This window comes from Danio aesculapii, chromosome 25 (assembly GCF_903798145.1).
Source record: "Danio aesculapii chromosome 25, fDanAes4.1, whole genome shotgun sequence".
Classification (NCBI taxonomy): Eukaryota; Metazoa; Chordata; class Actinopteri; order Cypriniformes; family Danionidae; genus Danio; species Danio aesculapii.
In genome coordinates, this window is record NC_079459.1 from 32,472,056 (window position 1) to 32,499,816 (window position 27,761).

The following is a 27,761-nucleotide window of genomic DNA, read 5'->3' on the forward strand; positions in this document are numbered from 1 at the left end:
CGAAGTAACTATACTAATAGTACTATAGAAACCATACACTTGGTGGTACCTATTCTAGATGTTAAAACAAGCTGTCATTACTTTTTTACTTTACTGTAAATTCACATAACACATCATTCAACCCAACAGAGTGACAAGTTACTTGAGATGAAACTTCATGCTTTTCAGAAAATGTCCAAATATTATATTTTAAGGGCACAATATAAGTTATTTAAATGTATATAGTTGTCGGTGCTAATGGTGTAGTGGTTAGTGTGTCGACACATACACTCCGGTGCTCGCGGCGACTTGAGTTAGATTCCCACCTCACGGTCCTATGCCAATCCTTCCCCTCTTTCTGCTCCCTATGCTTTCCTGTTAATACTCTCTACTGCCCTGTCTAATAAAGGTTAAAACACCCCAAAAAAATGTATATAGTTCACCAAAAATGGAAGAATCTGACATCATTTACTCACTCCTTACTTGTTCCGAACGCTCCCTTTGAACAAAAATATACACTTACCAGCCATTTTATTAGGTACACCTTACTAGTACTGAGTTGGACCCCCTTTTGTCTTAAAACTGCCTTAATCCTTCGTGATTTTGGTCCATTTTGACATGATAGCATCACGCAGTTGCTGCAGATTTGACATCCATAATGCGAATCTTCCGTTCCACCACATCCCAAAGGTGCTTTATTGAACTGAGATCTGGTGACTGTGGAGGCCATTTGAGTACAGTGAACTCATTGTCATGTTCAAGAAACCAGTCTGAGAGGATTAGTGCTTTATGACATGGTGCGTTATCCTGCTGGAAGTAGCCATGAGAATATGGGTACACTGTGGTTATAAAGAGATGGACATGGTCAGCAACAATACTCAGGTAGGCTGTGGCGTTGGTTATTTGAGTTACTGTTGCCTTTCTATTAGCTGGAACCAGTCTGGCCATTCTCCTCTGACCTCTGGCATTGAAAAGGCATTTGCGCCCACAGAACTGACGCTCACTGGATATTTTCTCTTTTTCAGACCATTCTCTATAAACCCTAGAGATAGTTGTGTGTGAAAATCCCAGTAGATCAGCAGTTTCTGAAATACTCAGACCAACCGTCTGGCACCAACAACCATGCCACGTTCAAAGTCACTTAAATCACCTTTCTTCCCCATTCTGATGCTCGCTTTCAGCTGCAGCAGATCGTCTTGACCATGTCTACATGCCTAAATGCATTGAGTTGCTGCCATGTGATTGGCTGATTAGAAATTTGAGTTAAGGAGCAGTTAAACAGGTGTACCTAATAAAGTGGCCGGTGAGTGTATAATTTTGAAGAAAGCTAGAAACCAGTAACCATTCACATGTTTGTTTTTTTCTACAATACATGTCTTTTCAGCTTAAAAATTTCTCCTTTTCTATAAAGAGCCCACGAAGCTCTGGAACCACTTTGAGGGTGAGTAAATACAGTGAAAGTAGTTAAAATTTTGGTGAACTATCCCTTTAATATATTAGAGTTTAAACCCCCATACTTCATACACTCGTGGAAAATGTCACACCCACCGTCAGATTATTATCACTCCCGCGCGGACTGTTACGGTGAAACTGAATCGGAAAGAAACCGGTGGGACACGTCAGTGGATTTATTTACCGCCGTTTCACTCACTTAAACAATGTGATGTTATTAGGAAGACAAGCGTTTGTAATAACCTCAAGGTAATATAATGAAAGCCTCAGATATTAACGGCGCGCCGCTGTAAGCCGCTTTAAGACGCGCGCGCAGGTGCACGGACGCGCGCTTCAAACCTGACAGAAAACTTTTGCGTCGAAAAACACCGAATGAACAGCAATGATTTTAACGCTTACAACCAAATTCATCCTCTTTCCCATCTCACAAACTGAAAACAACAGTACTGGGCACCAAAAAGCGCAGACTTCAGCGGGACGCTCGGAGTTTGGAGAGACGCTCAAATAATGGCAAAGAAGAAACGGGCTTTTTTTCTCCAAGGATTCCCAGATGACAGGTTATGGTAGAGGCAGACATGCCAGCCAACCTCACCATCTCCACCCACACCACGAACTACAACTTCCCAGCGCTCATCTTCGGGATATTACTGATCATAATCATTATTTGCGGGAACGTGCTGGTGTGTCTAAGCGTGTACACGGAGAAAGCGCTGAAAACCACCACCAACTACTTCATAGTCAGTTTGGCTGTGGCTGATTTGTTGTTGGCTGTTCTGGTCTTACCGCTGTTTGTCTATGCAGAGGTGAGTAAACACAGTTTCCTTAGATACATATATGAACTTTCATATTTGTAATTTTATTGAAGCCCAGAAACCAAATATATTAACTTTAAAACCCTTCTAAGCTGAGTTATTATAAAGGTTTTGGCTACTTTTATGCTAATTTTAGGATGTAAAACGGAGGATATCTATCTATCTATCTATCTATCTATCTATCTATCTATCTATCTATCTATCTATCTATCTATCTATCTATCTATCTATCTATCTATCTATCTATCTATCTATCAAAACATGCAAAAAATTCCCTTCATGTAGTCCCAACACAAACAGATTAAACTTGATTCTAATTGTTTTTAGAAATTTAAGTTGATTGAACATAAAACAATTAAGTTGTCCAAAACGTCTCAAGCATTGTGTTGTTTTTAGGTGATTTTAAATAAGTAGTTTGAACAAGCAGCAGAATATTTGTTGAGTCTATCTATCTATCTATCTATCTATCTATCTATCTATCTATCTATCTATCTATCTATCTATCTATCTATCTATCTATCTATCTATCTATCTATCTATCTATCTATCTATCTATCTATCTATCTATCTATCCACACGCGTATATATATATATATATATATATATATATATATATATATATATAGTGTGTGTATATGTAATAGAAATTAATAAAATGGCTGAATAAAAATCATACCATTTAAATAAATAATAAAAAATAAAACTGAGTGTGTGTGTGTGTGTGTATATTTACCCTTGCATGTATAAAAATGCAAACGTGAAATGGTTTCATTGCAATGCAGCAACCATATCAGCACTGGCCTGTCATCCGCTGTGGTTACCATGGTAACAGCAGCCTATAATCTTTCATGTGTTTACTTAATTGCAATTAAGCCCTTAACCGATCTCATCACCTACACTATGAAACCGCTCCACAAAAGTGCGTCGCAGGCTTCTCATCAAAGCCCGATTGTTACTTTTCCATGAAAAACTCTGCAGACGAGCATTCATCCGGCCCCCCTTCTGCTGAGACCGTCCATGTGTGCCAGAGCCGTGCATCATAAACACACATCGCACAATACGCATTGTCTGCCATCCACAAGAATGGAGACACTTACACTAGAGACAAGCCTACAGAGTAACCAGTGATCAGACATGCCATTCTGGGGGCTCGTGCCATGTTACCATGTCCCCTACACTGAAAGAAAGTGATTCATTGGAGTTACTACGTTTTTGTAAGGTAGGTGGATGCAAACAGTTTATATGGGTTGAATTTAAACAAATTAAGTTGAACATTACACAATTTAATTTGTTTAAATCTAACCCATATAAATTGTTTGCAACCACTTACCTTAAATGTGTAAATCCAATGAATCAATCATTCATTCATTTTCCTTTTTGGCTTAGTCCCTTTATTAATCTGGGGTCGCCACAGCGGAATGAACTGCCAAATTATCAAGCATATGTTTTACGCAGCGGATGCTCTTCCGGCTGTAACCCATCACTGGGAAACACCTATACACTCTCATTCACACACATACACTACAGAAAATTAAGCCTACCCAATTCACCTATACTGCATGTCTTTGGACTGTCGGGTAAACCTGAATACCCGGAGGAAACCCACGCGAGCATGGGGAGAACATGCAAACTCCACACAGAAATGCCAACTGAGCGAATGAGCGACCTTCTTGCTGTGAGGTTACAGTGCTACCCACTGCGCCACTATAAATGAATCTTTTTTTTTTTTTAAATCAGTCGTTAGGTGTAGACTCACTTTGAATGGATCACTTAAGAAAAATCAGATAGAGGGGAAGGATTGGCCTGCCTGATCTCATGAGAAAACGTATTTTACGTTTTGACAGTTTAGTGGCTAATTCGTACGAATTCGTACGAGTTCAGTCGTACGAAATTGTACGATTTTAAAAAGGAGGCGTGGCATCTAACCCCACCCCTAAACCCAACCGTCATTGGCGGATGAGCAAATCGTACTAAATTGTATGAATTAGATCGTACGAATTCGTACAAATTAGCCACTAAATCAAAAAGTTACGAATTGCCATGAGATTGAGTTGGATTGGCATAGGACCTCGAGGCGAGAATAGAACTGGGGTCACTGTGAGCACCAGAGTGCCATGTGTCAACACACTAACCACTACGCCATTTTTTTTTTTTAGTGGACGGGACTCAGGGCAGGGTTCCCACTCGAAGCCAGATTTAAAATGCCCTGATTTCCACTGACTATTGCTACTGAATTTCTATGACCTATAAATGAATAGAAGAACATGCAGTTGTGTTGAGCAGTCCCTCCAGAATTCTGTGATTCTGCAAACACTAAATTTAAAGCAAAAATCAAGCAAATGGATCTAAATTTTGAAGACTTTTTGAAGTCTTTCAATTCTTTTTGAAGAATTTTTATGATTTTTTTTTAATTTCCGCAGATTTCCTGCAAATTTTGGCCAGTTTGCATTGTTAAATACACTCAAAAATTACTTTTTCTGCTTGTGAAACTATATAAAACTTTTATATAAATACATTTTACATTTTATACTTATATAAAATGAGATGAAATTACTAAATTCTTTAGTTTTTTTTGGCACAACTCAATCGTTTTGTTTAATATACTAAATTTGTAACAATGATTAAGTTAACTTAATCAATTTGTGTTGGGACAACATGAAGGAATTGAGTGGTATGCAGCATTTTTTTCCAGTGTAACATTATATTTGTGTATAGAAAGTACTCATCTGGTGTGCGATACCTGGAGTTGTCAAAGACAATAGAGGCTTTCGTTCGAGGGGTTAAAAAAGTAAATAATCTCTTGTGAAATGTTGTGCAGGGCAGCACGGTGGCCTAGTGGGTAGCACAATCGCCTCACAGCAAGAAGGTTGCTGGTTCGAGCCTCGGCTGGGTCAGTTGGCCTTTCTGTGTGGAGTTTGCATGTTCTCCCTGTGTTGGCGTGGGTTTCCTCTGGGTGCTCCGGTTTCCCCCACAGTCCAAAGACATGCGCTATAGGTGAATTGGGAAGACTAAATTGTCCGTAGTGTATGTGTGGGAATGACTGTGCATGGATGTTTTCCAGTCATGGGTTGCAGCTGAAAGGGCATCCGCTGCGTGAAACATGTGCTGTATAAGTTGGTGGTTCATTCCGCTGTTTTGACCCCAGATTAATAAAGGGACTAAGCCGAAGAGAAAATTAATGAATGAAAAGTTGTGCAAATCTGTATATAATTTTAATGCAAGAAAATGTTGTAAATATTGCCGCAGATCTTGAGAGAAGTCATCACAAAATCAGTAATCAAAGTTTTTTTGCGCAAAATCTAAGAGAAATTAGTTGATCAAATACCAATAAACAGTTTAATGTCGGCACCAATAGCCTCACGGTGACCTGAGTTCAAATTCCAGCTCGAGGTCCTTTGCCGATCCTTCCCCTCTCTCTGCTCTCACACATTCCTGTCTGTAAATTCTATACTGTCCTATACAAATAAAAGTGAAAACCCCTAAAAAAATTGTTTAACAGTAAGTACGTTTACATGGACATCAATAATTAGATTTTAATACGATTAAGACAATACTCTAATTAAGAGTCGACCATGTAAACAGCGACTTTTGATTACGGTAATTTAATCTGATTAAGGTCATAATCCAACTAGAGAGAAATCGAATTAAGACATGTGGAGTATGCCGATTTTAGTCGCATTATTGAAGTGCAGACATGTAAACACCTTAATCAAACTATTACCGTCATGGAGGACTTTTCGCCGCGTTTTGCGACAGGATAGTCTACATACACACGGCTGTCTGACACTAATATCTGCACGTACCGAGTCAGTGAAGACCACAGACAACTGCATCTCGAGTTTTTTTTCTCCCATTCAGCGTGCGGTATGAAATTCCTTTAAAACAACACTATTCCAGCAGTTCATAGTTGCATCCAATATCTCGTTTGTCAAGGGGGGCATGCATGAAATGTTTCCGAATGAAAGTGAAAGTGCCGAACTGCAGTTAAAGTCGACAAATGAAAAAATAAAACACCCGAAATTGCATAAAACTCCGGAGGAAACGTGAATAACACGGTGACGCAATGACGTTAATCGAATTATGTGCTATAACATGTAAAACCTGATCATGAAAGGAACATGTAAACGTTGTTACTCATGTAAACGTCTTAATCTTATTGTCATAATTAGATTAAGGCAAATAATTTGATTACTGATGTCCATGTAAACGTAGTCAAAAACAATAGGCACAGTATAGTATTTATTAAAAATACTTCTAGCAAGCAGCAAGAAAAATGTAACTCGAAAGTGGCTCCAACTCAAACCCCCTACAAAATTTGAATGGTTGGATAATCGCATCTAAAGTTCAAAATATGGAGAGGACGAATTTTCATTAAAACTACCAATGGACAAATATTGGGAGAAATGGATTGATTTGAACTGATTTTTATTTGTATTTATGTAAGTTCTGATGTTACTGTTTTTTCTTTTCTTCTTTCTTTCCTAAAAACATAGTATACACACAGTATACTGCATTTTAATAAATGGGAAGTAAAGTTTTATACAACAGCCAGAATACCCTGATATTCCATGACTTAGTTAGAAAAGAAAAACAAATATAAAATTCCTTGACTTTCAATGTCTGGAATAGAGCTTTTAAAATTCCACAATATTCCCGATGATGACCTGTGGGAACTGTCTGAGGGCCCCCAGACAGCGGGGACAAGGTCACCGGGAGCGGAGCAAATGGCCCATGACGCTTTGGCTGGCTCTTCAGGCTAAGGACACGGAGAAAATAAGCTCCAGTGAGTCAGCTGTGGCTTAATTACAATTTTACATGAGCCCCCTTCGCTACGATCTCCTGGCTTCCACTTGTAGCGTGAGTGTGGCTCGCTGGCATGAGAGAGAGGCCATTACAAAAACGCAATTAAGAATCTGTCCTCTTCTCCAGGCCAATAATTAAAATGCCATTAAATCCTCCTCTCTGCTGTTTTATCTGTTTTTTTTAGAGCATCAGGTAGTGAATTACCATCAGACCGGGAGCATCTGCGTGTGTGTGTGTGTATGTGTGTGTGTGTGTTTGGCTCGGTTGTTGTGGCAACGCCAAGCGGATAATAGGGAAATTAGGGCCTCATATGGTCGGCACTAAAAACAAGAGGTTAGGAGAAGGTCAGAGGGGTCAGAGTGCCATGGGAATGATTGTATAGATTATACAGGCACAAATCTAAGCACAAGTATACAGACACCCTGATAAAATCTGAATTATATTGTCACGTTTTCGTCATATCTTAGATGTTTTCAAAATGAACAGTTTCCACTGTTAAGTATCAAACAGTTTAGACTCTTTGAACAGATCATTTGAATCAGTGAGTCGTTAACTGGAGATTCATTCTGATTGGCTCCTTTGAATCAGTGGGAGTCGTTAACTCTTAGACTCGCTCACACAAGTTCATTCGAAGCAGTCCTTAGGTGTAGACTTATTTTTAATGTATCATCTTAAGTAGTGAGTCATTAACTGGAGACTTGCTCTAACTGAATCATCTGAATCAGTGCGTCATAAACTTGAGATTTATCCTGATCATTTGAAGGATTGTGATTTATGAACTGTAGACTCACTTTGAATGGAAAATTCAAAGCAGCAATAATTGCTGGAGCCTCACTCTTATTGATTCATTTGTTGCAGCGAATCATGAACCATAGACTTGCTCATACTAGATTATTTGAATCAGTGAGTCATTGGCTGTAGACTCAATTTAAATGGATAATTTAAAGCAGTGAGTCATCAACTGGAGCCTCGTTCTTACTGAATCATTTGAAGCAGTGAGTCATTAATTGGAGACTAGCTCTAACTGAATCATTTGAATCAGTGAGTCGTTGGCAGGAGACTTAATTTAAATGGATAATTTAAAGTAGTATGTCATCAACTGGAGCCTTGTTCCTACTGAATCATTTGAAGCAGTGAGTCATTAATTGGAGACTAGCTTCAACTGAATCATTTGAATCAGTGAGTCGTTGGCTGTAGACTTAATTTAAATGGATAATTTAAAGCAGGGAGTTATCAACTGGAGCCTCGTTCTAACTGAATCATTTGAAGTGGTGATTTGAACTGGAGACTCACTCATACTAGATCATTTGAATCAGTGAGTCGTTAGCTGTAGACTCACTTTGAATGCACCATTCAAGTCAGTGAGTCATTAACTGGAGACTCGCTCAAAATAATTATTTAAATCAGTGAGTCGTTAGCTGTAGACTCACTTTGAATGCACCATTCAAGTCAGTGAGTCATTAACTGGAGACTCGCTCAAAATAATTATTTAAATCAGTGAGTCGTTAGCTGTAGACTCACTTTGAATGCACCGTTCCAGTCAGTGAGTCATTAACTGGAGACTCGCTCAACTAAATCATTTGAATCAGTGAGTCGTTAACTGTAGACTCACTTTGAATGCACCATTCCAGTCAGCGAGTCATTAACTGGAGACTCACTCAAATTGAATCATTAGAATCAGTGAGTCGTTTAGCTGTAGACTCACTTTGAATGCACCATTTTTATATTGAACAGACCATTTGAATCAGTAAGTAGTTAACTGGAGACTCGCTCTGAATAATCATTGAATCATTGAATCATTTGAATCATTGAATATTTGAATCATTTTTAAATTTGAGCCATGTTGTTTTTTCTTCCTCTTCTCAGTTTCAGGATGGAGTTTGGTCCCTCAATATGACCGTATGTGATGGACTGATGACCATGGACGTCATGCTTTGCACTGCCTCAATATTTAATCTCTGCGCCATCAGCATAGACAGGTGGGTCTGATTGAACACACTGTATGTTATTATCCTTTAATAGTGCTGTGGTATAGAGATGCATTAACAAGTAGCCCAAGGAAACTCATTCCTGTTTACACCTGGAGTTTTCATTCGTTAGCTCCATAGGCAAATGTAGCTCTATGGAAAAAAAGGTAAAAGACCACATGAAAACGATCTGTTTCTTGGATTTATTGGATTAATTAAGTATGAGTGTGAATAAAATGATAATAGCCGGCAGCTAGCTCTCTGCAACTCTCACATGGTCTCCCACTGAAGCCAAGCAGGGATGCACCGGGTCAGTACCTGGATGGGAGACCACATGGAAAAGCTAGGTTGCTGGCGGAAGTAGTGTTAGTGAGGCCAGCAGGGGGTGCCCAACCTGCGGTCTGTGTGGGTCCTAATGCCCCAGTATAGTGACAGGGACTCTATACTGCTCAGTGAGCGCTGTATTTCGGATGAGACGTTAAACCGAGGCCCTGACTCTCTGTGGTCATTAAAAATCCCAGGTTGTCCTTTGAAAAAGTAGGGGTTTAACCCAGGCATCCTGGCCAAAATAAGCCCACTGGCCTCTGTCTATCATGGCCTCCTAATCATCCCCATATCATAATTAGCTTCATCACTCTGTCTACTCTCCACCAATCAGCTGGTGTGTGGTGTGTGGTCTGGCGCAAAATGGCTGGTGGATGCTGGACACTGGTGGTGGATGAGGAGATTCCCCCCATGTGTAAAGCGCTTTGAGTGTCCAGAAAAGCGCTATATAAATGTAAGCAATTAATATTATTGTTATTATATTGGTTTTATTTAAGTAAATCCAATAACAATTCCTTCGAATTCCAACAATCATTATCATTCACTCATTTTCCTTCGGCTTAGTGCCTTATTTATCAGGGGTCGCCACAGCGGAATGAACTGCCAACTATTTCACATTTTTTACACAGCGGATGCCCTTCCAGCAGCAACCCAGTACTCGGACCAGTAAAATGCCCAGAATACCCGCCCAGAAAATGACGATTGGTCAGAATAATAAATGTTTTCATTTGTTGTGCTTAAAAATGGCCAAATTTTGATTTCGCAACTTCTCTGAAGTTAAAATATCGGAATTTTGAAGTGGAATAGCAAATCCCACATGAAAGAATACTATAGTAATAAAATTGAGTAAATACTAGAGTGTTTTTGAACAATACTACAGTAACATGTGGTACACTGTTTATAATATAGTATTTGCAACACTTTGTTGATGAATTAGCACTGTAGAAGTATTTGAACTGATAAACTGTAATAAAGTATGCTTTAGTTTGAACTAAATGTACAGTGCTGGGTAATTTGCTCATTGTTGTGCTACCACAGCAACTATAGAATTACCACTGCAGATTAATTCAATTACTTTACTATAGTATGGTAAAAAAGTACGGAGACCCGGAAGGGATGTGATGGTGGGGAAAAAAATAGGAGGAAGTAAAAAAAAATAGGAGGAAGAAAAAAAAATAGGAGGAAGAAAAAAAATAGGAGGAAGAAAAAAAATAGGTGGAAGAAAAAAAAATAGGTGGAAAAAAAAAATAGGAGGAAGAAAAAAAAATAGGTGGAAAAAAAATAGGTGGAAGAAAAAAAAATAGGTCTCCGTAGAAAAGCCCTGTGATATTTACTATAAATGACCTATGTTGGGGAAAGTTACTTTTGAAAGTAATGCATTCAAATATTGAGTCACTCCCCAAAAAAGTAACAAGCTGTGTTACTTTTTATGGTAAGTAATGCATTACCTGCCTGAGGCTTGATCTGTTTCAGAACTTAAAGGGTTTTTTCATTTTTTTTTAATAGAGGAACTCTGCATTTAATCACATATACAGGGACACTGGGGCGTTTTAAAGTCACATCGATTAGCTGGTTTCTATAAGCTGACATACGAGCGATCCGCTGATGAATCGCGGCTTTAAAATGCTCCAGTGTCCCTGTATCTGTGGTTACACTCAGTAATCAGCTGTGAGTTCGGTGAACCGATGACCTTCACAGCCAGTAATTTCTGTTGAGCATAATGGCAAATCAGCGCTGTTTAAGAAACACTCAGATGTTAGCGGGAAATTTCATTATCGATCGGTACCAAATTCCAGTATCGTGACAACACTTCCATGAATACAATTTCACTAGATGAGTTGAATGACTATTTAGAAAAAATTTAGAATTTTAGTAAAATAATATTAAATATAATATAATAAACAATCTACGAGCACAGATAAATTCAATAAAGAAAAAGATACAAATTAAATAAACAGTCGAACTGTATTCAGACATACAATCATTTAATCAAATGTAAACTACAACAATTCAATAAAATTCATCGTTGTTCATTTGTCAAATTTACAAACGGTACAATTTTCCTAACGCCTGAATGCTTTTGAAACAATATACACTACCTGACAAAAAATCTTGTTGCCTACCAAAGTTTTAGGAACAACAAATAATAACTGGACTTCTAGTTGATCATTTGGTATCAGAAGTGGCTTATATGAAATGCAAAGGCCTCTAGATTACACTTATTTTACCAAAATAAAATTATTAAGACAGTAAGGTCTGACTATGTCAGGGGTAGGGAACCTATGGCTCTGGAGCCACATGTGGCGCTTTGACCAAAAATATGTGGCCCTCCAGCTGTCTCCCTTAAAAAAATTTAAACTCACAAAAAATCAGTTTCCTATTGAAAATACAATCAAAATGACCTTTTTATTGTATATTTGTTAACAGCACAATTAATAAGAATAAAAGGACGTTTCAACCAATATGCGTGTGCGACGCTGTGGATTAACTTGAATCGCGACACCAATAAAGTGCATGCAACTTACATTTCTGTGGTAACCTTGCGCACGTAAATTCAAACAACATTCATGAATGTTGATGGCGAAAAGAAAGAAATTTTATAAATTGTCCTTTCTTAATACATGGACTTGAAGGACTGCATCCATACATCTCTTCAATGACTCAAATCACTGATTAATAAAGTCATCTGGAATGGCAAAGAAAGCGTTCTTGCAGGACTCCCAGAGTTCATCAAGATTTGATGTCTCCATCTCATTCCAGACGTGCTCAATAATGTTCACCTCAGGTGACTGGGCTGGCCAATCCTGGAGCACCTTGACCTTCTTTGCTTTCAGGAACTTTGATGTGGAGGCTGAAGTCTGGTTTGTAATGTAATGGGCAGCACAAATGTCTTGATACCTCAGGCTGTTGATGTTGCTATCCACTCAGCAGATTTCTCGCATACTGAATGTAACCCCAAACCATGATTTTTCCTTTACCAAACTTGACTGATTTCTGTCAGAATCTTGGATCCATGCTGGTTCCAATAGATCTTCTGCAGTATTTGTTATGATTAAGATGCAGTTCAACAGATGATTCATCGGGAAAATTAACCTTCTGCCACTTTTCCAAATGATCAACTCGTAGTCAAGTTATTATTTGTTGCTCTTACAACTGGGATCGACGACAAGACTTTTGTCAGGTAGTGTATTGCGCATCCTTAATTATAATCAATGCAAAAATACAGCGGCATTTCAAAATTCACTTCAATTCTGGTTTAAAGTCAGAGTAATGCTGTCTGAATGTTTAATATACGTCTGTGTTTTTTGCACGGCGGACATAAAAATGTGTAAAGCAGCCCTTTCAAGTCTAATCCTCGAACTCGAGGGAATCGTGACCAAAGGATCGAACGAAATTCAAGCAGTACACCAATTTCTGCACGGCGAGCCTCATACTTTGCGAGCTTTAAGGGTCACAGCGGGTTACCTTCCTAATTGTGGGTCTGTTTGAAGGCGCGATGAAATAGCATTTATAATAAAAAGTGGCTTCCTGCTAAGATTAAAAGAAGAGCCGGAGACAGAGCAAATGTGTGCGGAATCACTAACTGGCATTCAGTTGCAGGAATTCCTCATTTAAGCCTGTTTGGCCGTCCTGTCGTCTCTGGCCTGACGATGGGAGTCAAGCGTGGGGGTCATTAAGTTCCTCCTGGCGTTCTGTGTGGCTCAGCAGAAGGTGTTTGGAGAGATTAATGAGATATAAGCTCCGTCTCTGAAGGAACAACAGCAGGAATCTTGTTATACAGGGAAAGGCAGTGAACGCAACATTGGGCGAAAGCAGCATGAAAAAGCAGAGTGTTGATAGCAGATACACAACTACAGCTGTGTGTGCGATTTGTGTGAAGCAGCAAGGTTTACGTGCCCATTTACAAACACACTAGGACAATAATAAAGGCATTTTAGGGTTTTATGATTGATATGGAGGGGATATGTGGCTTTCAAGATGAGTTTAGTTCATAGAGAACAGGTAGTAAATTAAATCGCAAAATCAAAATACAGTCGAAGACAAATTTTAATACTTAGCATTTTTTCCAGTATTTCCTGTTATTTTTTTCTTTTGGAGAAAGCCTTATTTATTTTAATTTGCTTTGGCTGAAATAAAAAAATTATATATAAATAATATCATACACTCACTGGCCACTTTAATAGGTACACCTTACTAGTACCGGGTTGGACCCTGTTTTGCCTTTAGAACTGCCTTAATTCTTCGTGGCAAAGATTCAACAAGGTACTGGAAATATTCCTCAGAGATTTTGCTCCATATTGACATGATAGCATCACGCAGTTGCTGCAGATTTGTCGGCTGCACATCCATGATTCGAATCTTCCATTCCACCACATCTCAAAGGTGCTCTATTGGATTGAGATCTGGTGACTGTGGAGGCCATTTGAATACAGTGAACTCATTTTTATGGTCAAGAAACCAGTCTGAGATGATTCACGCTTTATGACATGGTGTGTTATCCTGCTGGAAGTAGCCATCAGAAGATGGAGACACTGTGGTCATAAAGGGAAGGACATGGTCAGCAACAATACTCAGGTAGGCTGTGGCGTTGACACGATGCTCAATTGGTACTAATGAGCCCAAAGTGTGCCAAGAAAATATCCCCCACACCATTACACCACCACCACCAGCCTGAACCGTTGATACAAGGCAGGATGGATCTATGATTTCATGGTGTTGACGCCAAATTCTGACCCTACCATCCGAATGTGGCAGCAGAAATGGAGACTCATCAGACCAGGCAACGTTTCTCCAATCTTCTATTGTCCAGTTTTGGTAAACCTGTGTGAATTGTAGCCTCAGTTTCCTGTTCTTAGCTGACAGGAGTGGCACCCGGTGTGGTCTTCTGCTGCTGTAGCCCACCCGCCTCAAGGTTTGACGCGTTGTGCCTTCAGAGATGCTCTTCTGCAGACCTTGGTTGTAACGAGTGCTTATTTGAGTTACTGTTGCCTTTCTATCAGCTGGAACCAGTCTGGCCATTCTCCTCTGACCTCTGGCATCAACAAGGCATTTGCGTCCACAGAACTGCCGCTCACTGGATATTTTCTCTTTTTCAGACCATTCTCTGTAAACCCTAGAGATGGTTGTGCGTGAAAATCCCAGTAGATTGGCAGTTTACTCAGACTGGCACCATGCCACGTTCAAAGTTTCTCAAATCCCCTTTCTTCCCTATTCTGATGCTCAGATTGAACAGCAGCAGATCGTTTTGATCATGTTTACATGCCTAAATGCATTAAGTTGCTGCCATGTGATTGGCTGATTAGAAATTTGAGTTAACGAGTAGTTGGACAGGTGTGCCTAATAAAGTGGCCAGTGAGTGTATATATATATATATATATATATATATATATATATATATATATATATATATATATATATATATATATATATATATATATATATATATATATATATATATATATATAATTTAAAGTCTTGTTATAGTTTTATGGTTTTAGTTTTGGTTGACTATAATTAACCTAGATATTTTCCTGAGAGTGTTTGAGGTCCACATATATCTTCTGTTCAGTGGAATCACATTATAAAACACACACACACACACACACACACACACACACACACACACACACACACACACACACACACACAAACACACACTCGTTGGTTGGATAGGAGTGATATTATCAGATTAGCAGTCGAGGGTTGAGAAGAATATCAGGTCAACCCATAATTGGGTTAAGCACGGTGGCTTAACTAGCATCTAATAATGACATGAAGTTTGTTGATCAGGGTTAATAAAGTTTCATCGTTGATTAAAAAGTCAACAAGTTGTAATGGGACAGTCGTAAAGGGACAGTTTACCAAAAAATGAAAATTTACTATTTACCCACCCTCAAGTTATTCCAAACCTTTTAGAGTTTCTATATTCTGTTGAAGAACAAAGGAAGAGGGCGGCACGGTGGCTCAGTGGTTAGCACTGTCGCCTTACAGCAAGAAGGTCACTGGCTGGGCCAGTTGGCATTTCTGTGTGGAGTTCGGTTCCCCCACAGTCCAAACTGAACTGGGTGTAGTGTATGTGTGTGTGTGAGTGTGTGTGTGAGAGAGAGAGAGAGAATGAATGTGTATGGGTGTTTCCCAGTACAGGGTTGCAGCTGGAAGGGCATCCGCTGCGTAAAACATGTTGGAGTAGTTGTCAATTCATTCCGCTGTGGCAATCCCTGATAATCAGGGAGTAAGCCGAATAAAAATGAATGAATGAACAAAGGAAGATATTCTAGAAAAAACAAATACTATGGAGGTCAATGGTTACAGGTTTCCAACATTTTTCAAAATATCTTCTTTTGTGTTTAACAGAAGAAAGAAACTCATAAAGGTTTAAAAACAACTACAGGCAAAGTAAATGATGACAGAACTTTCATTTTTGGGTGAACCATCCCTTTAATGATACTACTACTAATAATAATAATGTTATTGCAAGACATTTGATAGCACTCTATTGGAAGAATATAGAAAGTCCGTCCACTGACCAATGGTTGAAAGATTTGTCACATTACACTGCACTGGAAAGAGTTATAAGCCACAGTATAAGCTACCATAAAATTTGGGTTAAAGTGTAAAAAACATAGTAATTTCATGTTAAATTGCATGTGCCTTTTTATAATAAAAATACAACAACAATAATGAGAAATCACCTCATCTTTTTCTCTCCAGGTTCATCGCCGTCTCCATCCCTCTAAATTACAACCGCAAACACGTGGACCAGCGACAGATTGTCCTGCTCTCCGCCACGTGGATCCTGGCTTTAGCCGTGGCCTCCCCCGTGATGTTCGGCATCAACAACGTCCCCAACCGGGACCACAGCGAATGCAAGCTGGAGGACAACAACTACATTATCTACTCCTCCGTCTGTTCGTTTTTCGTGCCGTGCCCCATCATGCTGCTCCTGTACTGCGGAATGTTCCGGGGCTTGAGGAACTGGGAGGAGGCTCGGAAAGCTAAATTAAGGAGCAACATGGAGGCCTGCCGAAAGCTACAAGAGGCCGCAGCGTCGCTCCAGCCGCTGTCTGGCCTGCCGCCTCCACTCCCGCCAGTCATAGAGAAAGACCTTACATTGGAGGAGCTGGACCATGATCAGTATCCCGATCCTGACAGTCCCGATCCTGTGTCCATGCTGGCGTATCCTGGAGGAGGCTACAATCAGGATCAGAACCAGAACCGGCAACGGAAGAGGGCCAAGATCAACGGCAGGGAGAGGAAAGCCATGAGGGTGCTTCCGGTTGTAGTAGGTACGCTGGTTGGTTGTTGACCTTATGGACTCTTTTCACATTCTCAGGTATCTCAGCAGCGGAAGTCGTCATAGCTGGGTAAACTTAGAGCGCAGTGAATGGGAGAGTACAACAAATAATTTTTTACCATCCTATTTGCTGAAAAAAATCTAAGAAAAACTCCACGATGGTGTTATCAAGACTTTAAAAAGGAAACAAATAGTGTGAGATTGATAACGGCAGGAGGAAGAGAAAACAATGTCCCGCTGTCCCGCCCCGATAGACTCTCCTCAACCTAGGCTCATTCTGAAAACGTAGCTCTATATCCATTTCTGGAGACCGCGAAATACGTCCCGGTAGCAGCTTTTGTTTTCGCGAATCCACGAGAGGCCACTGTGTACGCTTTTTGAGATCTCAAATATCTGTCGCGAATGCCATTCGCGCCTGCTGTTCTCACGTAAACCCACCAGAGGCCGCTGTAAACTGACTGATTGACTGACTGACTGATCGACTGACCCACCCTTCCCTAAACCCAACCAATTTTATTGATTGATTCGCCCACCCACTTCCCTAAACCCAACCAACAAATTTCAAAAGCAATCCAGAGTAGGAAAAGCCCTCGTCTTATTTTTACCACGTTTTCAGATTTTACCACAATCTCACGCTGTTATTTACTTGTTTATTTTATTTTTTGGATTCTGTTTTCGTCTTACCTGCTTTCTGGAAACGTTTTTCAACGGACTCGAATCCCGTTGTTGGGAACTATCTTCGTCTGGAAGAAACCCCCCTCCTCCCCTTCTTCCACCTTTATCAAGAATGGGCGGCACGGTGGCCTAATGACTAGCACGTTTGCCTCACAGCAAGAATACCAATGGCGTTGGGTCTTCACTGGGCCATCTGGTGCTTCTGTGCGGAGTTTGCATGTTCTTCGTGTGGGTTTCCCCCGGGTTCCCTGGTTTCCTCCCACCATGCAAATGTGCTCTATATTATTGATAAAATAAGCCTAAATCTTTTTCTAATGTCTTACTCTCAGGAAGTTCACCTTGGCCTCAGCAGCGAGGGAGTTTCAGATCGACCTGAGCTCAGTCTCCCCTCGCCCTGTGAAAGGAGGGAGCCCTGGGCTCGAGGATACCTTGAGCTCAGGGCTCTCTCCCGGGACAGCACGCCAAACAAGCTATGTATAAATCGTGAGCTAAGTGTGAACTCTTGAATTGCCTATGGGACAAATGTCTAGGAATAATAGACCCTTTTCACAAGACGCGTTTAACGTTCATCAGCATCTTAAATTCTTGAAAGTTTTTAATACTTTGATTTCATCAAGCAGCAAAACAAGCTGTGTTTCACATCTAAAAATCAATGGAATTGAATAAGACCGGAAGTCTCGAGCCAAAAATATTTAAAGGGCTGCACCTGCTTGTACATCAAGAATAAGTCTAATAGGTTTTATGATCACATACAGTCCAAGCTAAAAGTAATACCCCCCCCACCCTGGTAAAATTGTAATTCTTTTTTCAAGTGATATTTAATAGAGAGAAGATTTTAATAGTTCCAATAACTAATTTCTTTAGTCTTTGCCATGATGATAGTACATAATATTTTACTACATTTACATTTAGTCACCAAAGCGACTTCCAATTGAGGAGGCATTCAGCAACAAGAAGAGGCAATACACAGAAGAAGTGCTAATCATACAAAGGAACTGTTAGTGCTCAGAGAATCAGGTGCTAGAGTTAGGAAGGAGCAGTGTTTTTTTATTTATTTAATTTTTTTTTAGAGAGACTTAGCGTTTCTACAGGTGGTTTGTCAAGCCCACTCACCTGTGTGAAGCACACTTCACATACTAGACATTTTGCAAGATATTCGTATCCCGTCCCATTTTATATTAAGTAACTACTATGTACTTGCATCAAAAAATAAATACAATGTACTAACTGAGTTCATAATGTATTTGAGAACACTTGTGGTGTCTTGAGTTGGGATAGGGGTATGGTTATGGACAGGTTTGGTGGTATGAGTAGGTTTAAGAGTGGGTTAAGGTGTAAGGGATGGTCAACAGTGTATTTACAAATGTAATTACAGAAATTAATTACATATGTAATTACATACAGGTATTTAATCAAGCATAAGTACACAGTAAATACATGTATTTACACGATAAGTACATTGTAACGAATTATTAATATTGGTGTAAGTACATAGTAGTTAAGGACACAATATAAAGCGGGATCTAGTGTCCAATTTAAAGTGCAATTTTCAATGCTTAACTAGATTACTAATTAGGTTAACTAGGGAACTTTGGTTAATTAGGCAAGATATTGGGCAACGGTGGTTTGTTCTGACCCCTGCAGGGCTGTTGTGAAAGAAAGCTGGAAATTAGGAAGAAATTTAGACCAGTTAGGGCAGACACCATACAATTAACGCAGACAAAATCCAACTGTGTTGACTTGGTGTGTCCCGGTCTAAAATTAAGTCACCTGAACGTTAACGGATGTGCCGTTACATACACTATCTGTCATTTTTGGTAACTAAAAATTATTATCAAATAGATCAAAGTTAATTAATCTTTAATCATTTTTGGACTATGTTCTGTAGCATGTGATTCATAAGTGAAAATTATATCAAATAACTAAATAAATGGCTGCCTTAGATGTTATATTTTAAGTTATTGTCATTCATTCATTCATTTTCCTTCGGCTTAGAACCTTATTTATCAGGGGTTGCCACAGCGGAATGAACCGCCAACTATTCCAGCATCTGTTTTACACAGCAGATGCCCTTTCAGCTACAACCCAGTACTGGGAAACACTCACACACTTATTCCCACACACGCTCATACACTACAGTCAATTTAGCTTACCCAATTCACCTGTAGCACATGTGTTTGGACTGTGGGGGAAACCGTAGCACCCGGAGGAAACCCACGCCAACACCAGGGAGAACATGCAAACTCCACACAGAAATGCCAACTGACCCAATGGGGACTCGAATCAGTGACCTACTTGCAGTGAGGCGACAGTGCTAACCACTGAGCCACCATGACGCCATGTTGACTAATAATAATTTATTATAGTATTTTATAACATTTTTAGATTTTAAATTGGGAAGAAATGCCATCGTTAATATGTTAATACTTAATTATAATTTATAAATCCAGATAAATACATTTTTCAAATGCTCCCTTCATTTATCCCATAACGTTATATACAAGCAATGCGTTGGATTTATTAGTAGTAGCTTTGATTTAACCATAAAAAATGCACCAGAACAAATCCCACATGCATATATTTACACCTCCGCTCTCTGCTCATTTCTGTCTGGAGGTGTTCTGAGTAAAAAAATAAAGTGGAAAAAGCCTCTCGCTTCTAAACTGGGCTTAGAGGAGTGATTACAAACACCGCTTCTACATGTGCTGAAATGAGGAACTCCTTTGGCCCTCATTGGCTAATCATCGCTCACCAATCCTCCAATCGGATTATGACGTAAGCCTCAGTTTAGTTGGGGGCAGCGTCACGTTAAGACAAGCTCTGATCCTCTTCACGGCTTCCTGAGAGACGCGTCACAGACGTGCTTGTACTTTACCAACCACACGTCAATCTCTTTCAGCCCATGTCAACCTGAGGACAGACCAGAAAGAGGGTAAGAAAGAGAGAGAGAAATAAAGGTCAGGATTCCCACAATGCATGTGGCTAATCGTGTTTTTTAAAGGGATCGTTCACATCATTCAACATTCAATTATTAGCCAACATTATTGCGATTTTTTTTTTCTTTTTCAATTATTTTCTAAATGATGTTTAACAGAGCAAGGAATTTTTCACAGTATTTCTGATAATATTTTTTCTGCTGGAGAAAAGTCTTATTTGTTTTATTTCAGCTAGAATAAAAACAGCTTTTAATTTTTTAAAACCATTTTAAGGTCAATATTATTAGGTCCTTTTAGCAATGTTTATTTTTGGTTTTGTCTACAGAACAAACCACTGTTATACAATGATTTGCCTAATTACCCTAACCTGCCTAATTAACATAATTAAGCCTTTAAATGTCACTTTTGGCTGAAAACTAGTATCTTGAAAAATATCTAGACAAATATTATGTAAATATTAAGATAAAATAAATCAGTTATTAGAAATGAGTTATTAAAACTATTATGTTAAGAAATGTGTTGAAAAAAATCTTCTCTCCATTAAAAAAAAGAAATTAGGGAAAAAATATACAGGAGGGCTAATAATTCTGTTTTCAACTGTACATTTACTCATCATAAAGTGATTTCAAAACTTTATGATTTTTTTCTGTTGAACACTAAAGAAGATATTTTGAAGAATGTTGGAAATCGGTAGCCATTGATTAGGTAAAATAAATACTGTGGAAGTCAGTGGTTTTAAAATATTTTATTTTGTATTTAACAGTTTTGGAACAAGTGGGGTAAATGTTGTCAAACCTTCTTTTTTTGGTGAACTGTCCCTTTAAAATTAGTGTCCACTCACTTTTTACAGCATTCTGAATGTATTTTTCCATAAATCTTTCAAAGATTAATTTTTATTGTGTAGTTTTATGTTTTATTATTATATTATTTTTATCTTAAATTTCTTTTATTAGGATTTCTAGATGGATTATCAATTTCAACGTTCATTTTATAATTATTCTTCCATGTTATTAACATTACCTCAAATAAACATTTCCCTCCCTCAACAGCCTATAACTTCCAATTGAAAAAACGAAATAAACATCACTCAATTCATTCATTTTCTTTTCGGCTTAATACACAGCAGAATGAACCGCCAACTTATCCAGCACGTTTTGCACAGCGGATGCCCTTCCAGCTGCAACCCATCACCGGGAAACGCCCATACACTTTCACATTCACACACATACACTACGGACAATTTAGTTCACCCAACTCACCTATAGCACATGTGTGTGGACTTGTGGGGGAAACCGGAGCACCCGGAGGAAAACCATGCAAACCCGGGGAGAACATTCAAACTCCACACAGAAACGCCAACTGACCCAGCCGAGGCTTGAACAGCGACCTTCTTGCTGTGAGGCGACAGCCCTACCCACTGCGCCGCCCATAAACATTATTAATTAGTAAAAATGAATAATAATAACAAAGATAAATAAAAAAAGTTAAATAAATATGTATTCATATATTATTGCTCTGCTTAAGAATCAAGACAGTTAGCCAGCAGATAATCTAAAAAGGGGTGCCACGTCTTTAAAGAACCAGTAAGCGATAGGCTAATGTTTTCCAATTTAATGCAAGTAAACACTTCTTTTATCAATTCATCAAAAGAGGGTGGAGAGTCGTGTTTCCACTTAAACAGGATGAGACGTCTTGCTAGTAAAGTAGTAAATGCTAAAGCCTTTCGGACCGTTACTGAAAGGTTAGCATCTACTGCCAACCCAAAAATTCAATTCAATTCACCTTTATTTGTATAGCGCTTATACAATGTAGATTGTGTCAAAGCATGTGTTCACATAAAAGGTCACAGTAAATAGGAACAGTGTAGTTCAGTTCAGTTTAGCTCAGTTCAGTGTGGTTTAATAATCACTACTGAGAGTCCAAACACTGAAGAACAAATCCAACGATGCGCAGCTCTATAGATCCTAAACCATGCAAGCCAGTGGCGACAGCGGAGAGGGAAAAAAAACTTCACTAAAGGCGGAAGTGAAGAAAAAAACCTTGAGAGAAACCAGGCTCAGTTGGGCACGACCATTTTAATTTCTCCGCTGGCCAAACGTCTCATGCAGAGCTGCAGTCTCAGTGGCGGAGGCTGGAAGCTGGCCTCAGCGAAGACTCGTCTGTCTCTGGAGCGTCACAGGAATCAGTCTCATGTTCTCCACTCCTCCATGACCACCACAGTAGCTGCTCAGGATACGGCCTGGTCCAGGATATGGAAACCTTGGGATCATCTCCTCGTTGGTCTTGGATTGAATCAGTGACTCTGCAAAGTCTGAGGGCCTCGGGAAGAGTATCCCCAGGTGGAAATGGAGAATAAAGAAAATAATTAGCGTAGCTGCTGTTCATAGTGTATATCAACAAGATGCAGAACCTGTGTGGAAGCCCCCCAAGTGGTGCACTAAGTGTATGCTTTACTGAACAGATAGGTCAGAAAAATGGCCAGAAGTGGATTTGTATCCAGATCTAAGTTAAACGCATCTTTTAAAATTTTACGTATTTTTAAAAGATGGAATTTTAAAATTATATTATAAATAATATTATAAGGAGAAACACATTATAATATTAAAATCTGAAAAAATAAGACCATAAATGGCTGTGATATGGGAAAGAATTATAATCCTTGAAGCACTGTAAAAATGACTATGAAGAATATATGAATATATAAAATATAGAATATATAAAACTATTCATAAAGCTGTTAGTTGTGTCTGTATAAGTAATGTATTTAAGTTTAATCGCACAATAGGCATATTTATACACAAATATAAGTATTCTGAGAGCAATACATGTATGTTATTCATGGGAGTGGGCGGGGCTAACGATAACTACTATACTGCGAAAGATTCCTTGCTCTGTTAAACATTCATTCATTCATTTTCTTTTCGGCTTAGTCTCTTTATTAAACCGGGATTGCCACCGCGGAATGAACCGCCAACTTTTCAGCACTTGTTTTACGCAGAGGATGCCCTTCCAGCCGCAATCCATCACTGGGAATCTAATAAACATCATTTGGGAAATATTTATTTAAAAAATTTAAATAATTAATAATTAACAAATAATGTTGACTTCAACTGTACATCGTTTGAATAATCATGATTACAATCATAACCAATATAATCATGATAATGATTTTTCCCATAATCAAGCAGCCCTAATGCATGTGCACTCTTCCAAACACATCATATTTTATTCTTAAGAATATTTCATTTAAATATAGTCATTTTAACTATTTAATAATGAGACATTGAAATCAGAATGTGAAAATGCATATCATAAATAAACAATAATACATGTAAACAAAACAGTACAAGGTGTAACGTAACAGAGGCTGCGATATCTGCTACCCGTTGTCAGACACCCACATGAAAATATACTATAGTCATTTATAGTAAATACTATAGTGTTTTTTAACCATACTGACACTGACACCTCCAGTAGAGATCGAGATGTTGCACAATCAGCTAAAATGTTGCTAGAATTGGTTTTTATGTATGGGCGATATTATTGCATCACTAAAAATGATTGAGCTCTGGTCCATGTGTTGTGCAATAAGTCGATATATTGATTATTATGACAAGCCTAGAGTAAATATTGAATACATTTAGTGGAAAAGCATCCTTCGAACCCCACCTTTATTTTAAAGTTACTTTAAGTGTCCTTTACAGTGACTTTCAGCCATCTTTCTCTCCGTTCCTCTCACTTCTGACTGATGATAGATCTGTGATAGCCAGCAGGAGAAGGACAGATAGATTGCCAGGTCATATTTCATATCCTGATAACAGCGGCCTCCTGTTAGACCCGCACTTCTGTCTGGATCCTCTCGGAGGAGAAGCGAATCAAATATTTGATATCTTTGATACGCTGAGGTGATGCTGATGCCTGCTCAGTTGAGAAATTTAGTTTAGTGAAATGATTCACTGCCTCCAAAAATGTAAAAGTCTGGAAAGCGAAGAGGACAGGGTGAGATGTTCGATGTGGCGTAGCGTAAATGTATGGAAGTTTATTACCTCTATGGAATAAAAAGTAATTGAATTTTGTTTCTTGCAAGTTTATATCTCATAACTTGAATATATAACTGAATATATGAATACATGAATATATAACTTGCAATAGCAACCTGAGATATGCTGTATAGGTAAAGTCAGGGTAAAGTCATTAATAAACATCATTCATTCATTTCCCTTTAGCTTAGTCTCTATTTCAGAGGTCGCCACAGCAGAATGAACTGCCAACTGTTACAGCATATGGTTTACACAGTGGATGCCCTTCCAGCCACAACCCAGTACTGGGAAACACCCATACACTCTCATTCACACACATACACTACGGCCAATTTAGTTTATTCAATTCCCCTATAGTGTGTTTGGACTGTGGGGTAAACCGCAGCACCCAGAAGAAACCAACGCCAACACTGGGAGAACATGCAAACTCCACACAGAAATGCCAACTGACCCAGCTGGGACTCGAACCAGCAACCTTCTTGCTGTGAGGTGACAGTGCTAACCACTGAGCCACCGCACCGCCCATTAAATAAATATTTAAATATGAAAATTAAAAACTTTCATTTATGGTTCAACATTTCATTTGGACTTTCATGTTTAAGCTTGTAAGTTTATAAGTTTGTTTCCTCCTCAACAGAAGTAAATACATAATTAAAGCAACCCAGGCTCATTCTGAAATCAATTTTACTGATTGACCCGCCCGCCCTAAACCCAACCAACAATTTACAAAAGCTGTCCAGAAAAAGAAAAGCCCTCATCTGATTTTTTTTTTTACCACGTTTTCGTATTTTACCACATTCTCACCCTGTTATGAACTTCTTCACTTTATTTCTTGGATTCTGTTTTAGTCTTACCTGATTTCTGGAACCACTCTTCCCTGGACTGGAACCCAGTCGTCGTCATCATGGTCAGCTCCTCTCTGCGTCTCAAGTCCGCCGACGAACAGGACGAGCTAACCGGACAAACTGGTTGCGGCGGGAAAGCCCTCCACGCGAAGTTAAGCGGTCAGCCGGCAAGCGCTAAAAGGAACGGCATCATACCACCCCGCAGCGTTCGCTTAAAAAACGAATGCAGCCATACGTACCTCCGGCTACATAATTCGCTGTCTCCAGAAACGTCCTCGGGACTACGTTTTCAGAATGAGCCTGGGTTGAATTAAAGGCAATTGCTAATTCTTACATCTCCTAACTCACATTTTTCAAAATATTGCAACTTTATATGGCTTAATCTTATAAAAAATGACACAAAAGTAAACTTTGCAATTTAGAGAATTTTAACATTGCAAGAAAATCACAATAAACTATATATTCTTGTATTAATTATTATTTGTGAGATATAACCTCAGAACTCACATTTGTTTCTCAGGATTTAGAGGAAAAGTCAAACTTATTATATATCAAGTAATATGAGATAGTCAACTAATTTTGAGATAAAAAGTTTAGTTTAAACAATTTAGTATTTTTTATTTATCCATTGGTAGAAACAGGGCGTCACAGTGGCTCAGTAGTTAGCACTGTCGCCTAACTGCAAGAAGGTCGCTGGTTTGAGTCCTAGCTGGGCCAGTTGGCATTTCTGTGTGGAGTTTGCATGTTCTCGCCATGTTGGCGTTGGTTTCCTCTGAGTGCTCCGGTTTCCCCCACAGTCCAAAGACATGCGCTCTAGGTGAATTGGGTGAACTAAATTGTCCGTAGTGTTTGTGTATGAATGCAAGAGTGTATGGGCGTTTCCCAGTAATGGGTTGCAGCTGCAAGGGCATCCGCTGTGTAAAACCTATGCTGGAATAGTTGGCGGTTCATTCCACTGTGGTGACCCCTGATAAATCAGGGACTAAGCCGAAGGAAAATGAATGAATGAATGAGAATAGAAAAGAGACCTTTGGACTCATATGGTTATTCATAAATAACCATAAAGATAACCATAACTATATTAGCATGCATACCAATGGATGAACCTATTTTATTATTCATTAATTAGACGTCAAACCACAAATACTGTTTCTTTGTCTCAATATCATCATAGTTGCAGACTTCACCATTGACTACAATTTTATAGTCAATACGGTTACCATGTTTGGTGTGAACAGATGTCACAATGGCTTTATTCCAGCGTTAAAGTATTGGTTTTCCTACGAAAACTGAAATTTTGGCTTGGCTGGAAGACTTTAGTTTATATAACAATAACAACACTAACTACATTTTACCTCATGACTTTAGAGTGGAAAAGGGTAATGAGGACACTTCATTACAACAAATTTCCATTTGGATTCAACCAAATAAAATAAGATACAAGTAACAGCAAAACCAATAGCAAAGGTGTAGATTTACAATGCAATAAACACTCTCAATCTGTATATCAAACTGTTGAATCTTTAAAAAAATTAAAAAGTGCTTTTATTCTAGCCGAAATAAAACAAATCAGACTTTCTCCAGAAGAAAAAATATTATTGGAAATACTGTGAAAAATTCCTTGCTCTGTTCAATGCAATAACCACTCTCAGTCTGTATAACAATCTGTTGAATCTTACCAGATATTCGTCCATCTCCAGGTGCCTTCCTCTTGTGCTGGACGCCGTTCTTTGTAGTACACACTATGAGGGCTCTCTGCGAAGACTGCGAAATCCCCAGCAGCGTCACCAGTATCGTGACCTGGCTGGGTTACGTCAACAGTGCCATCAACCCAATCATCTACACCGTCTTCAACACGGAGTTCAGGAAGTTCTTCCGGAAGTTTCTGCCGACGCTGCCTGGCTGCTGCTAGCCTGAGCGCGCTAAAAGGGTTTACGAACAAAACATACCCAAAAAATGTGTAAATAAACAAGAACTAATCATGCTCGCTTGTAAATACAGCATGTTGTGTGATAATAATGCACTAAGATGTTTGCTGCCATTACGTTTTTAACGTACGTTTTAATTTTGTGTTTACATTTCAAGAGCTGACATCAAAGGGCCTTATTTATGAAACACAAGCAGAATGAAATCGTGTAAATCACGCATGAAGTTACAAAATATTTGTATTGTAAAGGGCGCGTTTACACTAATGTTTTCAACAAAAAATGTTTAACCTGTTTTGCAGTTCATGTATCCAACAATGGTGTTTTTGTGGCTTACAAATGCAAATCTTTAAAAAACAAATGTGTTACCAGCACCACAAAAACTTGATTTTGTGAAAAATGTAACTACATGCACAGTGACATCGTCATCTATTACTATAGCATACAAAATACAATGTCTTTGTGTGCAAATTAAAAAAAAAAAAGTGTTATCGGCGCCGCAAAAACTTGGTTTTGTGAAAAATGTCACTACATGCACAAAGTGACATCGCCATCTACTGGTATAGCATACAAAATACAATGTGTTTGTATATGTCAGTACAGGCATAGTGACATCGCCATCTACTGGTATAGCATACAAAATACAATGTGTTTGTATATGTCAGTACTTGCACAGTGACATCGCCATCTACTGGTATAGCATACAAAA

General features: G+C 38.9%; 1 protein-coding gene across 1 annotated transcript; it reads left to right on the forward strand.

The window, feature by feature from the left end:
- Positions 1–1,557: 1,557 nt before the first annotated feature.
- drd4a (dopamine receptor D4a) lies at positions 1,558–27,481 on the forward strand. Its single transcript, XM_056451887.1, has 4 exons — positions 1,558–2,234; positions 8,913–9,025; positions 16,049–16,623; positions 26,828–27,481. The coding sequence occupies exons 1-4, from the start codon at positions 1,992–1,994 to the stop codon at positions 27,037–27,039; spliced, it is 1,143 nt and encodes a 380-aa protein (XP_056307862.1). The 5' UTR covers positions 1,558–1,991; the 3' UTR covers positions 27,040–27,481.
- Positions 27,482–27,761: the final 280 nt, after the last annotated feature.

Coding starts and splice junctions, on each gene's coding strand:
- drd4a (XM_056451887.1), top strand. CDS start 1,992: ATGGTAGAGGCAGACATGCCAGCCAACCTCACCATCTCCACCCACACC. Junction 2,235..8,912: donor CGCTGTTTGTCTATGCAGAG/GTGAGTAAACAC, acceptor TCCTCTTCTCAG/TTTCAGGATGGAGTTTGGTC. Junction 16,624..26,827: donor GGTGCTTCCGGTTGTAGTAG/GTACGCTGGTTG, acceptor GTCCATCTCCAG/GTGCCTTCCTCTTGTGCTGG.